Genomic DNA, 12,895 nt, shown 5'->3' with positions numbered 1-12,895 from the left:
AAAAAACAAAAACAAAAACAAAAAACCTGCTGTTTCTCTCAACTCTTAAAATACAAGATGAATGATGAATGCAATCTTTTTCAAATACTCAAATGATCCACTAGTCTGTTACGCACAGGATAAGTTGTATCATATGAAATTCAGAAGCACCAGTAATGGAAAGTCAGTACTACAGTGACAGCCTTCATTTAGTTGAGGGTCTTTCCAGCTTTCTGAGAAAGGGGGATGAAGACATTCACATGCCTTCCATGCAAAAGATGACATGTGAAATAACTCCCTTAGGAACTCTATGTGGAATCATAGGATTGTCTGGGTTGGAAGGGACCCTTAGATGTCATCTAGTCCAACTCCCCTGCAATGGACAGGGACATCTACAGCTTGATCAGAGCCTGGATTGGCCTGACCTCGAACAACTCCAAGGTTGACAGTACCACACAGCTTGGTGTCATCTGCAAACTTACTGGAGGTGCACTTGATCCCAATGTTGATGTCACTGATGAAAATGTGTCCCTCAGGGGTTCTTCAACCACTTGTCACTATCTCCATCCAGATATTAAGCCACTGACCACCACTCTTTGGGTTATCTCATAACTAGTTCCTTGTTTGCTGAACTGCCCGTTCATCGAATCCATATCTTTCCAATTTGGAGAGAATGACATTATGGGGGACTGTGTCTAAGGCCTTACTGAAGTCCTGACAGATCACTTCTTCCCTTGCCCATTAATGCAGTTACACCATCATAAAAAGCAACAGGGTTGATCAGGCAGGACCAGCCATGCTGGCTACCCCTTATCACCACTCTTTCTTCCATATGCCTTAGCATAACTTCCGGGAGAATCTGCTACATTATTTCCCCTGGCATTGAGGTAAGGCTTAGGTCAGTTGTTCCCTGGTCATTTTTCCTACCCTTCTTAAGGGCTATACTGCCTTTCTTCCAGTCACCAGGGACTTCACCTGACTGCTGTTACTTTTCAGATGTCATCAGAATGGCTTGGCAACTTCATCAGCCCATTCTGTCAGGACTCTGGGATACGTGTCACTGGGACTCTTCTGGATCCTTAGGATCTTCAGGCTGCTGTGAATCTGATTTTTTTTGCTTGCTTTATCTCCCTCCAGTTTCTACCTTCTGAACCATTTGCTCAAGGCTTGTGTGTAGAGCAGTTGCTAGTGAAGATGGAGGCAAAAATGTTGAATACCTCTTTTCTCCTTGTCTGTTGTTACTACCCTGCCTGTTTTGCTCACGAGGGAAGGTACACCCTTATGGACTTCATTTTTCTGGCTGACATGCCTATAGAAGACTTTCTTGTTCTTCTTTGGGCCCCTTGCCACGTCCAGTTCCAATTGGGTCTTGGCCTTCTTGACCCCATCCTTAGCTTTCACTGTCTATGCATTTTCTCCCTGCTCTCCAGTTGGACCAGCAGGTCCCACTTCAGCCATGCCTGTTTCTTGCCTTCCTTGTCTGAGTTCCTACACCAGGGGGTAGAGAGCTCTCATGCCCTAAGGAAAGCTTCCTTAAATATCAAGGGCAGGGAGTAATGGCCTAAAACTTGAACTTAGGAAGTTCTATACTCATGTGGAAGAACTTGCATATGGTACAGGTGATGGAGCACTGGAACTGGTCCAGGGAAGTTGTGGAGTCTCCTTCTATGGAGCTTTCAAGACCCATCTGGATGCCCACCCGTGTGACCTGTTGTAGGCTGCCTGCTTTTATAGGGGGTTGGACTCGATGATCTCTTGAGGTCTACAATTCTGATCTAACAGCTCTGCTGCACTCCTGTGTCCTTGAGGACAAACTCCTAGGGAGTTTTGTTGACTGACTGAAGTTCTGGTTGATCAACTTCAGGTTGATCTGAAAGGCTGGCTTTCCTAAAATTAAGCTTCTTGATTTTACTCTGCCTGATACCCCTCAGGAGTGTGAACTCCTCCATTACACGGTCACCACAGACCAGGCAGCCTCCAATCCTGATGTCGCTAATCAGTTCACTTCATCTGTTGAGCAACAGGCCTAGCATTGCATTCCCCTTGCTGGGGCTGTCTATTATGTGGCTCAGGAAATAATTCTTGATAGAGTCCAGGAGCTTTCTGGATTGCCCTCAGCTCACTTTTTCAGCTCACTTTTTCAGCTCACTTAGCAGATGTCAGGGTAGTTATATGAGGCGTTACTTTCAGAGCAAGCTACGTATTTCATACCAGTCTATATTCATCCCATGTGTTTGCAGAGCTAGCAAAAATGAAAGTATTTCTGCATAAGTAAGTTTCATACCAATTTGTAATCTTCTAGTTCCTTTGGGTCAATCCCATCAGGATTCCATATAGAACCATTAAATTCTCCAACAGCAACACATTTTGCTCCAAAACGGTGCAAGTATCTCATAGAATGCAAGCCCACATTACCAAATCCCTGAGAGTGAAAAGAGAAAGGAAAAATAGTCAACCCTTCAGCTAAAATGATTATTAGTAGGGTTTATATAGATTTGAAAAGCTGTAAATAGTTCCTTATCTATTGGTACGTCTTGGCATTTGATAATGTGCATAGGAATGATGGAAGAAATGTTACTGGTCTGAATACTACTGTAGAAATTATGTATTTTAGCTGGCAGTGCAAAACTGTGCTAAGTTGTTTCCACTGGATAAAATAGAGGGAATTGTTAATGTTACTCTGAAAGGTTCAAAATGATATTTTATCAACACTAGGAAATTACAACTATGTATCCTGTAAATGGTGTGGTATTAAGAGGAATTCATGGATTTTTATATAACCATTCCAAGTTCCAACAAACATCTGCAGGCCAAGAAATATTCAATTTGTCTAAAGCTTACAAGTATAAAACTCTCCTGGAATGAAAAACAATAAACATAGCTTCCTGCTAGTTGTGTTTTAATATGAAAGGTTATTTCTTTAATGCTTTTGGAGCTGTCCTGTACAAAACAGATTGTTTAAATGTAAGTAATCCTGCATTCTGTTTGCAAGAAAAAAAACTACAGCCTTCCACGAAACTAACTTTAAGTCATTATTCAATATTCTAGAAGTGCAGGGATAGTGTGATGCTGTCTCAGAGCAGGGCAGAGATGTTTGTGTGAGCCCACTGATTAACTAGAAGACAACTTAAAGGCTACAATTACAGCACTTCTAAGAACTGATACACTGGTACTAAAGACAACTCAAAACAAAGCTATCCCTCAAATCTTATATTTAGCTCTCCATTCCAAGCTGGTGAATAGAACACAATATTTCTTAAAATTTTAAGAATTGTAAGTGTTACTGAATATCAAAGCCTTTCAAAATCCAAAAATTAGAACCTCCAGAAACTTTATGAATGCTGAAGATGAATATTCAACCCTAAAAATTTAGGATAATGTGTTGGCTTTTTACTTTTCCAACTGTTCATTCCATAGTATAATGAGAATTTCTTCCTCTCCCTCATTTTTTTAATAAATGCAGTGTAGGTAGCAGAAGTGTCACAGCTAATTTAAAAGTATGCAGTAGTTCTTGGAACTCCTGTAACAGTGTTTCACTTTGCTCTTTGCAGCCAATGCTCATAAAGAGTGGAGTTTTGGCTCTGTGCCCACACAGTGCCATTATAAGGTCTGTTCTTATAAAACAGTCCAAATTAAAGGGCACCTGTGTTGCTTGAAAAGCATTTCTAAACTTTGAGAGTAAAGGTTAACTCAGAAGTCGTAAAACACTAACAGTGTTAATTGCTACAGCCTTAAGTGTAGCTCTGAAACTTTCTTCATCACGTTTTTCCCTCCCATTGAAAGAAAAAAATTACCTGGACAGCAAATGTTTTATCTCCAAATCCTGGAGTCATTCCTAATATACTCATATATGATGCTTCATTGATGAAATTTTCAATTCCATGGAAGAGACCACGGCCAGTTGCAGATATCCGTCCATGGATCCCACCCTGGCTGATGGGTTTACCAGTTACACATGCATGTGCATTAATATCCTGTAAAACAGTGAAGGAGTTGTGAGTTATTGAAGTAGTCAAATAATAGTCGGAATGGGAAACTTTGTACACCTCAGGGATAAGGGGAAACGGCTATTGAAAGAATAGGAACATAATTTAGTGTATATACATCTGATTTGTAAGTTGGTTCTCTTTCCTTAGTTTTATTGAACAGCTTCTCAGAAGTACTCTTGCAGATGTCAGGGAAGTTGCATAATTGGATGTGTTCTGCAAATTTTCTGTTGCATTAAAGTGCATGTGTTAATGTAAAATTGCAGCTAATTACAGTGACATCTTATTGCACTGTTAGCACAGAGAAGATCTTTAATAAGTCAAAAGGCTTTGAGGGATGTTTTTCAATATTCACTCTTATTATAGCCAAGCTTTTCATCATTACTCTTGACATTTCAGCTTTTTAAAGGGCTCAGACATATTCTTGTACTAGTCCCAACTAAAGCTAGTTAATCATTTATAAGCAGTGTTTAGTGTTCCTTTATAACAAATTCAGTTTATGAACTACATGTCCAATACCTTCCTGTTGAAAGAATACATGTATAATTTGATCTCTGGGGAAAATCTACAGTATGAAGATCATACATGAAAGTAAGATATTTTCATGCTTTCATTCAGAAAAGCACTATATACAATCAAGACTCTCTTCATTCGTGCTAGACAGCCAGCCAAGGAATCAGTAGACTATTTAAAACCAGAATGAAATTTTCAGTCAAAATTAGTAGTTTGAAAAAACTTCTAATCTACACGCTGCTGGGCTTTGCTCTTCTGTCACTACTGGTTCCCATGCTCCCACACCCTCGAGGCATGGTCGGACAGTGCCTTGGCACCTACTGTGAGTGAAAGAGCAGGGATGAAAGGGAATCCACAGTAATGAGTCTGCCAGCAGCCGGATGGGTTTCTCTTTTGCCAGCAGCACAGACACTGGGAGGCTCCATCCTAATACTTGTGCCAAATACATTTGCATGCCGATGGCCTGAGTGCAAGATGCTTGGCGAGAGGAAGGGAAGGAGCAGATGAAAGTGGAGGCAAAATGGCAGGAAACAACTAGAGCCATAATGGAAGCTAGAACTATTTATTGTGTGAAAATGACAGTGAGTTAACCATAGTATTTAACAGCCCCATTTTGAAAGTAATAAAAGCAATGGTGGACTTGACATAAATTTACTAATTCAATTTCCTTAGATGTAGCTGCATTTCTCTCATTAAGCTGTATGCTCCCTCTGGTGGCATATCCACTATAAATGAGATTTGTGGTGGTGGTTTGCAAAGGAACGAATCAGCACAGTGTTCTGAAGTAGATTTTCCAGATTACCAGATTTTCATTCTGTTCTTTAGGCTGAAAATACATATTTTTTTGTCTTCATGTATTCACAAAGGAGGAGGTAGATTTTATACAGACTTCCAGCATACAGGAAAGTGTACTTATTAAAGTCCCTTCACATGTCATATCAGACATTGGGGACAGGAAGTACAGAAGAGTGGAAAGGATGATTTTAATGAAGAACTTTAGTCATATTCAGTTCAATGATCTGGAAACTTGGGATGGATTTTCTGGAACAGTTAACGTGGTAGTTAAAGACTCGCATGGTTTGGCAAGAAGACACAGCATGAGCTGAGGGTAGGTTCCAGTCATCTTAAGCCACATACAAACCACTGTCAATTTGGGGAGGGTGGAAAATTAGCACACCTCAGCCTGGAGAAGAGAAAGCCTTCTGATAATGAAATTTTCTTTCCTATTTATAAGCTCCCTTTTTTACGCGGGTAGATAGTGATAGGGCAAAGGGGAATGGTTTTAAACTAAAAGAGGGTTGATTTAGATTGCGTGTCAGAGGGAAATTCTTCACTTAGGGGGTGGTGGGTGCTGGTACAGGTTGCCTAGAGGGGCTGTGGGTGCCGCATCCCTGGAGGTGTTCAAGGCCGGGTTGGATGGGTGACCTGATCTAGTGCCTGATTCAGTGGTTGCAGCCTTGCCTGCAATACAGTGTCAGAATTAGATGATATTTGAGGTTCCTTCCAACTCAAGCAATTTCATGATTCTTAATAATGAGATTGTACAATATTTTCTTTTTTGGCTGGAATTAAAGACTTCACCAGCTAAGTTCAGAGACTAATGCAGAAGTTCAGACACTCTGAACTTGTATCTTAAACCTTTTCTCTGGTGCAATAGTGTTCTCCTTGCTTCTCCAACTTTCTGACTTCATAGTTAGGTTTCAAACAGGCTCTCCCCTATCTAATTCTTTTATTTGATTTTACCTTTTCACTTCAAGCTCCATGCACACATCCTGTGCATCCACTAACTAATCAAGTCTGTACATATCTCAGATAGCTCCCATTCTCCAGAATTCTCTTTCTACTCAAATGAATACAGTCTTTTTCATAGCTTCCACTTTTTTTTTTTTTTTTTTTTTTTTTTTTTCCTGAGTTATAGTTAGCTTCAGTTTTGCTCAGTAGTCATTTTTGTCTCTTAGCCTGTTTCCTTCCTTCCCCTTAGGTCACTTCAATCTATTTCATCACAATTCAGTCACAATTTTAGTTCTTGCTGTCTCAGATAGGAATATCTTTCAAATAACTCTATAAACTACTTCTCATGGATCACTTCTTGCAGCTGTGCCAGAGGTGTTGCCTTCTTTCTCTACACCTGGCCATTCTCCACAATAGCTTGCAAGTCTCACTATTGCTACTCTTTTCTCTTCCATGTAGAGTCAATTTCAGAAAATGAAGTGCATTTGATTTAATGTTTCCTTTTTATTTAATTCACTTCTCAGAAAAATGCATCTAAACCCTCTCAATTCTCTTTGGTCAAGAATAAGACACTGCCATTCAAGGAGAGCCTAGAAATAAAGAGCTGTTGTAGTGTAACTCAAACTGTAATTTTAACCTCAGTAGTGGCTTTTTTTCAGTGATACATGTATGAGTAGGACGATGTAACAAGCTGATGTGAATGAGTGGAAAGAATAAGATTCTTCTCCTTGCTCAATGTGTAATATTCCACATCATTTAAAACACTTCTGTACAAAATAGTGTATGAACTGACTATTAACAAAACTGGCTGTGTGCTGAAAGCCTTCTATGTCAGTTTTAGTAGAGCAGTGCTGTTGCATTACAGAGGAATATGCATTTCAGTGCAATGAGTTAAATGTTAAAACAGAATGCCTAGACAGTTTCCTTAAATGTTGGAATGTTAAATTGTAACTGGGAGCAAGCTGCCACTTTGCACCTTTAAGTCTTTCTGGTATCTTTCAGCTTTTCATCAGTTCTAAAATTTTATTTAAAACATTTACATGTGAGTAGCAAAAGGCAAGTAATGTTTCAGACCTCAAAACTCTGTACACGTGCTATTTAACTTGACTAACAAGCAAACTATGTCCTCTTCCTCAAGGTGTTGGGTTTTTTTCTCCCGTAAGGTAACATGTATTTCAGATCTAGAATAAAGCATGCCATCCCCTCCTCCTGCTGTTAAAGGACACAACACAACAGGGCTAGCATTCTGACAGGGGCCTACTCTCTCAGGAAAGGCAGGCTTGTCTTGTACAGATATACCAGAGAGAAATGTGTGTCAGGTAGCTCTAATGTCTTGCTAATGGGAGCATATACCCTCCTGTACTGAAAAACTGCTTGAAATAACTGCAAAAAGTGAAAAGAAAGCATCTTTACAATTCAAAAGTCACTTGGTTAGGCAAACATGCAGTTGCTCAGCATATTTACAACCCAGTATGAAGCTATGGCAAGACTCCTTAGGAAAGTCTGATTTGCTGAGATAGCAGAAAATGTCTGAAAGACAAGCAAGAAAGATTGGATAGTATAACAGCAGTTTTAAATAACTTATCCAGATTTTTTTGCTGTATTTGTCAAAAATATACAATATTAAAGGTTGCCTAGTCAACAGTAAAACTTTCGATAGAGTCAAAACAGGCACAAATAAGGCAACATAAAGATGAAGGTCAAATAATGTGGGTTTTCATTTTAGTGTTGTACTAATTAATGAGAACTCATTTATATGGTCTGGAGAGTTCAAAATCAAAACTTTTATTTAATAACACTTGTAAGTTCAGTAGTCTGAAAGTGAAATATTTCAGTACTTCTAAGACTATATCCACTATTATTAAACCATTAATTAGCAAATTTAAGTTTGTAATTATAGCACTGATGAAAAAGTAGGAGCAAACAGTAGAAATGGGAAAAAAAAATCAGAATGATACCTTTAAAAACAGCACATTATTTCTTCTGAACAGTCACAGTTACAAACAAGCTTAACTGAAGCCAAACATATAAAGTGTTAGCCTTTAAAGTTTTTCTTCAACTGCACCCTAAAAACCTTGTATCAATTAAGTTGTAACAGTTTTTGAAAATACGTTTAGATCCACATAATCAAATACAATTATATGGTTAAGCATAATGGTAATAAATTTCTAGATGTAAATATTTCTGCAAAGACTAAGAAAGTTTTGATACTTCAAAGCCTCTGCTCAAAACTTACATAGTGTCCTATTGTACTGGCGTAAGTGTCAGCAATCCAAGACATCTCCCTCTCTCCTGTGCTCATATCAGGAGCAGGCACATCAACTCCAGGACCTGTTGGCAACAGTGAAAACAGCTTTTAAGGATCACACCTTAATTGCTACCTTCAAACATTATTCCCCTGGGAATTGAACAGGGCTTGGCAGAGGGGAGCTGTATTCCTGCTTAATCCTCTGTTCGTTATTCAAGGAACTGATTCTTCTGGATTCAGTTCAGTTTTAAGCGTTGTATCATGCATTTGTACAGTACTGTCAAAACCATCAACCCTTCACACAAGATGCTCAGTAAAATAAAGATCAGTCTTGTCACAACTCAGAGTAAAATAACCCATCAAAAGTGTAGTTTTACTTCTTTTATGATCATCATTGTAACAAGAAGGGCAACGTTTAGGTATGATTTCTGTGTACCATGCTGTTATTTTTGCATTAGAATTTTCTTTTTGCATCTGATTGAGTTGAAAAGTTTTATTTAAAAAATTGAAGATAGGCCACTCCTAGCCATTGCACTGTAGTACACACATTTGATTTTTGTTTTTCAAGAGACATTACATCTTTCTTAGGCTTTTGAGAGTACTTTCACACATCTGCTGCAATAGAAGCAAGTTCTGTTTTTTCTAGGTAACTAAATTTAGCATTTACACAACCTATTTAAGATGTCTCACTCAGCAAGATCTTAAATCCAACTGAGTCTCTACAAAGTTGTTTCGCACGTATTTGGAAGAGGCTTGTGAAAACTATATAGCAACAACCACAGGTTACAGCAGGCACCTATACTTCTTGCCTGTGTTTCCCCTGCAGCCTGTGGTTGTCATGGGTGAAGTCACCAACTTTCTCTGGTGTGGACATTCCACTTCCTTCCTCTGTTTCCTCAGATGTATGCCAGAAGCCTCAACTGAGATGACAGTTACAGTGAAACAACTTGATACTAGAAATTAACATTGCAACAGGTTTGGTCACAACTTTTATGATGTTTCTAAGAGAAATGTGAGTCATTTTGGATCCTGTGAGCTCAGCTCTTGTGGCTTTTCAGAGCAGAATACAGCTCACAAAGAAAAGTTAAATACAGTTCCTTGTACAATTAAAATGCAATGACTCAATTCTTGGCAGCATTTTGCTGGAACTATTATGTTAAAATTATTTACAGATCTCAAATACAATTTAAGCATATTGTTTAGTGGCTCCTCCTAATGAACAACAAATCAGATTCCTAAATCTTTGCATGGATTTAGATTTACATTGGCAACGTACCAATGAAACCTTTTTTCGCCAGCTCCATGGTAAATCTTCTTGTGATCTTTTCCAATTCATTGTCCTATAGAGAAAATGTAATAAACATTACAAGAAATCATTAGTGTTCATAACTACTTGCTAAAGCCTATGCCCAAGACACTTCCTTTTTTGTTTTTCAGAAGGATGATTCATGTGCTGCCTATACAGTTTATATGCCTTTTCCTAACATACCCTTGATATTCAGGCAGTACAAGGAAATGTTTGACTTGCTTTCTGTACATTCTGATCCTTGATAAGTTAGGAGTGCAGCACAGGAAGAACCACCTGTGCAGAGATTTCTGTCACACAAATCTGATATCTTATGTGAGAGATTTATACCTAGTGACAGCAAGAGCCAGCCTGGCAGCTACGTTATGTAATCAATGCAGTTTAATTACTTTGCACAAATCCTTAGACTTTTGAGCTTAGAATATCTGCTATCTACTTTAGGAATCTTTTCTATGCAAGTTACTTTAATTAGGGAAAGAAGGCAAGCCTGCAATAAGCTTTTTATAAGCCAGGTTTGTTATCATTTACATTGGAACAATACATTAAAAGGTTTAATGAAGCATAACACTATTTGTCAATATGAAGAGAAACACTAACTTTTCTAGAAACAATTAAATGTGAGCCTTTATTTTTTTAAAGTTGGTATTTTTACTAATCAGGTTCCAAATTACTTGTTTTCTTCTTCTGACTTTGAGAAAAAAGAAACAACTAAGTTCAACCTTGGAAATGCAGATCTGTTTTGTACCTATTGCAAGCACAAGCTAAGCTCAGCCTCTATAGAGGCAGAAGTGGCAGGAAGTCTCAAGTGGTCAGTAATACCCTTAGAGCCAGTAAGAGCTGAAGTACTGAAGCTGGCAGGCTTCAGTACTGCAGTTAACTCTTTTTCATCTATGATTAAGCTTACTGTGTAGTTCTTGGGATTGATCTTCACACCAGCCTTTGCTCCACCAAATGGCACATCTACAGGAATGCGAAGGAAAATAATTTTATTTTTTTGACAGTAAAGGCAGAGCACATCAATAATGTGTGAGCAAATATGTTTGGTTTTTTTTCCTGATGAGAACTGAGTTTTTGCCATGTTTAGGTCTTCTCATGTGTAAGCTATGATCTAATCTGGGTCCTATTAAAAACAGGAAATCTTTCAAGGGCAGCTTGAAATTTATCTTTCAAATTCCAAAATTAGTGGTTTTGAATTTTCTATGTTGCAAGGTTTCGTGCTTAACTTATTTCCACGAGGTGCTACAGCTTATATTTTACTGTTTTATCTCAAATTTAGGAGTCTAAAGTGATGCACCTCTATGCTCAATGAGATATTGTTTACAATCAGATAATGCACAGATTCTCTCCAACCTGCCCTACACTTTAGCAGTCACACATGAATTGTAATTCATTGTAAGCTGTAAAAAAAAAAAAAAAAAAGTTTATCACTCCTCCATCTCCACAGCTTCTGTGTGTGAATCCTTTACAGCCTCCACCTGTTCCCCTAGAATTAGCAGCCTACTAATAAGAGCTTGATTTACATTGAAGAAACACTTTTACAGGGAAGAAAGTACCAGAATTTGGACTTAGTAAATGAAAATGCAGCTTTATTCAGGCTTAGGTGTCAGCAGTAACAGCAGAGGGAATATATGCAATTTGTTTTGGTACCTATATTTTTGTTTCCTAACTTGCTAAATATTTTAATCAGATTAGTGTCTAAAACTTAATCCTTCAGATGCCTTTCAGTGCTGATGGCAATTAAAGATTCTATCTTTGCTTGAAAAATCATCACTTACCAACCACAGCACATTTGTATGTCATTAGAGATGCTAAGGCTTTCACTTCATCCACACTAACATCCAAGCTGTAACGAATACCTGCAGAAAACAGGAGGAAAAAAGAGTTCACTGAACAACTTCATAGGCACAAATTGAGAATGTTAACCCCAGGCCTGTATTTATTAACTTAACTGCTTTCAGTCTTCGATCCTCCACTCTCCTACTTATTTGTCCATTTTTTAGCTAGAATTCAAGACTTCAGCAATTCTTTAAGTAGTTTAACAGAAGCAATCAAGCTCCAGAGGAAGACAAAGCATGCTGATCGATGACCTAAAGTTCTTGAGAGGCTGATAAGGCTCACCAGCATTCTGTAAGATCTTTAGCTTTGCACTCTATTGTTTATACAAGATCAACTGTGTAGCTGAATGTAACTTACTAGTACATGTTAAAATCAAGATCTTGCTAGAGTAATGCAAGCTCCTGCTAAGTTGCCATGCATTGACTGTAGTCCAACAAAACCATACATAGCATCAGCTCTGACTACTAGGTGCTGGCAAGTAACAGAGAGCTGCATGCCACTCCTCTAATTCAAATCTGTTCAAAACATCTTGATGGAATAACTATCCCAGTCAGCTCGTGTGTGACTAGGCCACCCACCCCACCGTTTGTGAAAGGCTGCCCTCACTTGTATTTCCTGCTCTTAGTCATCCAGCAGCATGCGCTGACAAATGGTCTCAATGCAAGTTCAAACAAATTGCTGTGGGTTGACAGAAGTGAGGGTGCAAAAAAATAAGAGATCACAGCCTTCAAAGTTGTTCAGAACTTAGAAGGAAATGATTACACAATGGCAGGGAGACCCGTCAACTGCCTGACTCTTGCTCATCTTCTAAAAATGGGTTGTAGCTCCCCAGTAGATTGAATTTGATGTTAAAATTGTGGTAGTTGCATAGTGGAAAATATTCTCTAGCCAAAATGATAGGATGTATATATGCAGAAGCCTAAAGATGAAATTTAGGACCAGCACAATGCCCAGTGTCATGGGACAGCAAAAAAACAAAAACAAAAACAAAACAAAACAAAACAAAAACAAAAAAAACAACACCTCTAGCGATGTATGAGCTTCTATCCAAGTTTCTCCTGCATCACTAACTAGACAACAGAACTCTGGAGGATTTATTCTCTCCTCCCTCAGCTTCCCAAATCCTTGGCCGTAGGTTATGCCAAGTTTCACGGTGGACTGTACGGGCACAGAGTGTCCTTTAGATGCTAGGACAAGGCATCACTAATTCCTTATTATGTAAAGAGAAGACCATGTTCAGGTCCTTAAGAGTGAAAAAGGCCAGCATACATTATCCAGACTAAAGCACTGTGCCAC

General features: G+C 38.6%; 1 protein-coding gene across 1 annotated transcript in view; it reads right to left on the bottom strand.

Annotated features, from left to right (window-relative positions):
* GLUD1 (glutamate dehydrogenase 1) overlaps positions 1-12,895 on the bottom strand; it is a gene marked incomplete at both ends in the record, with an annotated part of 29,214 nt that overhangs the window by 6,043 nt on the left and 10,276 nt on the right. Inside the window, 6 exons of the mRNA XM_079536112.1 lie at positions 2,264-2,401; positions 3,774-3,953; positions 8,446-8,540; positions 9,734-9,797; positions 10,668-10,723; positions 11,539-11,619. Coding sequence (XP_079392238.1) covers positions 2,264-2,401; positions 3,774-3,953; positions 8,446-8,540; positions 9,734-9,797; positions 10,668-10,723; positions 11,539-11,619 — 614 coding nt within the window. The remainder of the gene's footprint in view (positions 1-2,263; positions 2,402-3,773; positions 3,954-8,445; positions 8,541-9,733; positions 9,798-10,667; positions 10,724-11,538; positions 11,620-12,895) is intronic.

The sequence above is a fragment of the Tetrao urogallus genome, assembly GCF_951394365.1.
Source record: "Tetrao urogallus genome assembly, chromosome: 5".
Classification (NCBI taxonomy): Eukaryota; Metazoa; Chordata; class Aves; order Galliformes; family Phasianidae; genus Tetrao; species Tetrao urogallus.
This window is presented reverse-complemented; position numbering and strand designations above follow the sequence as displayed.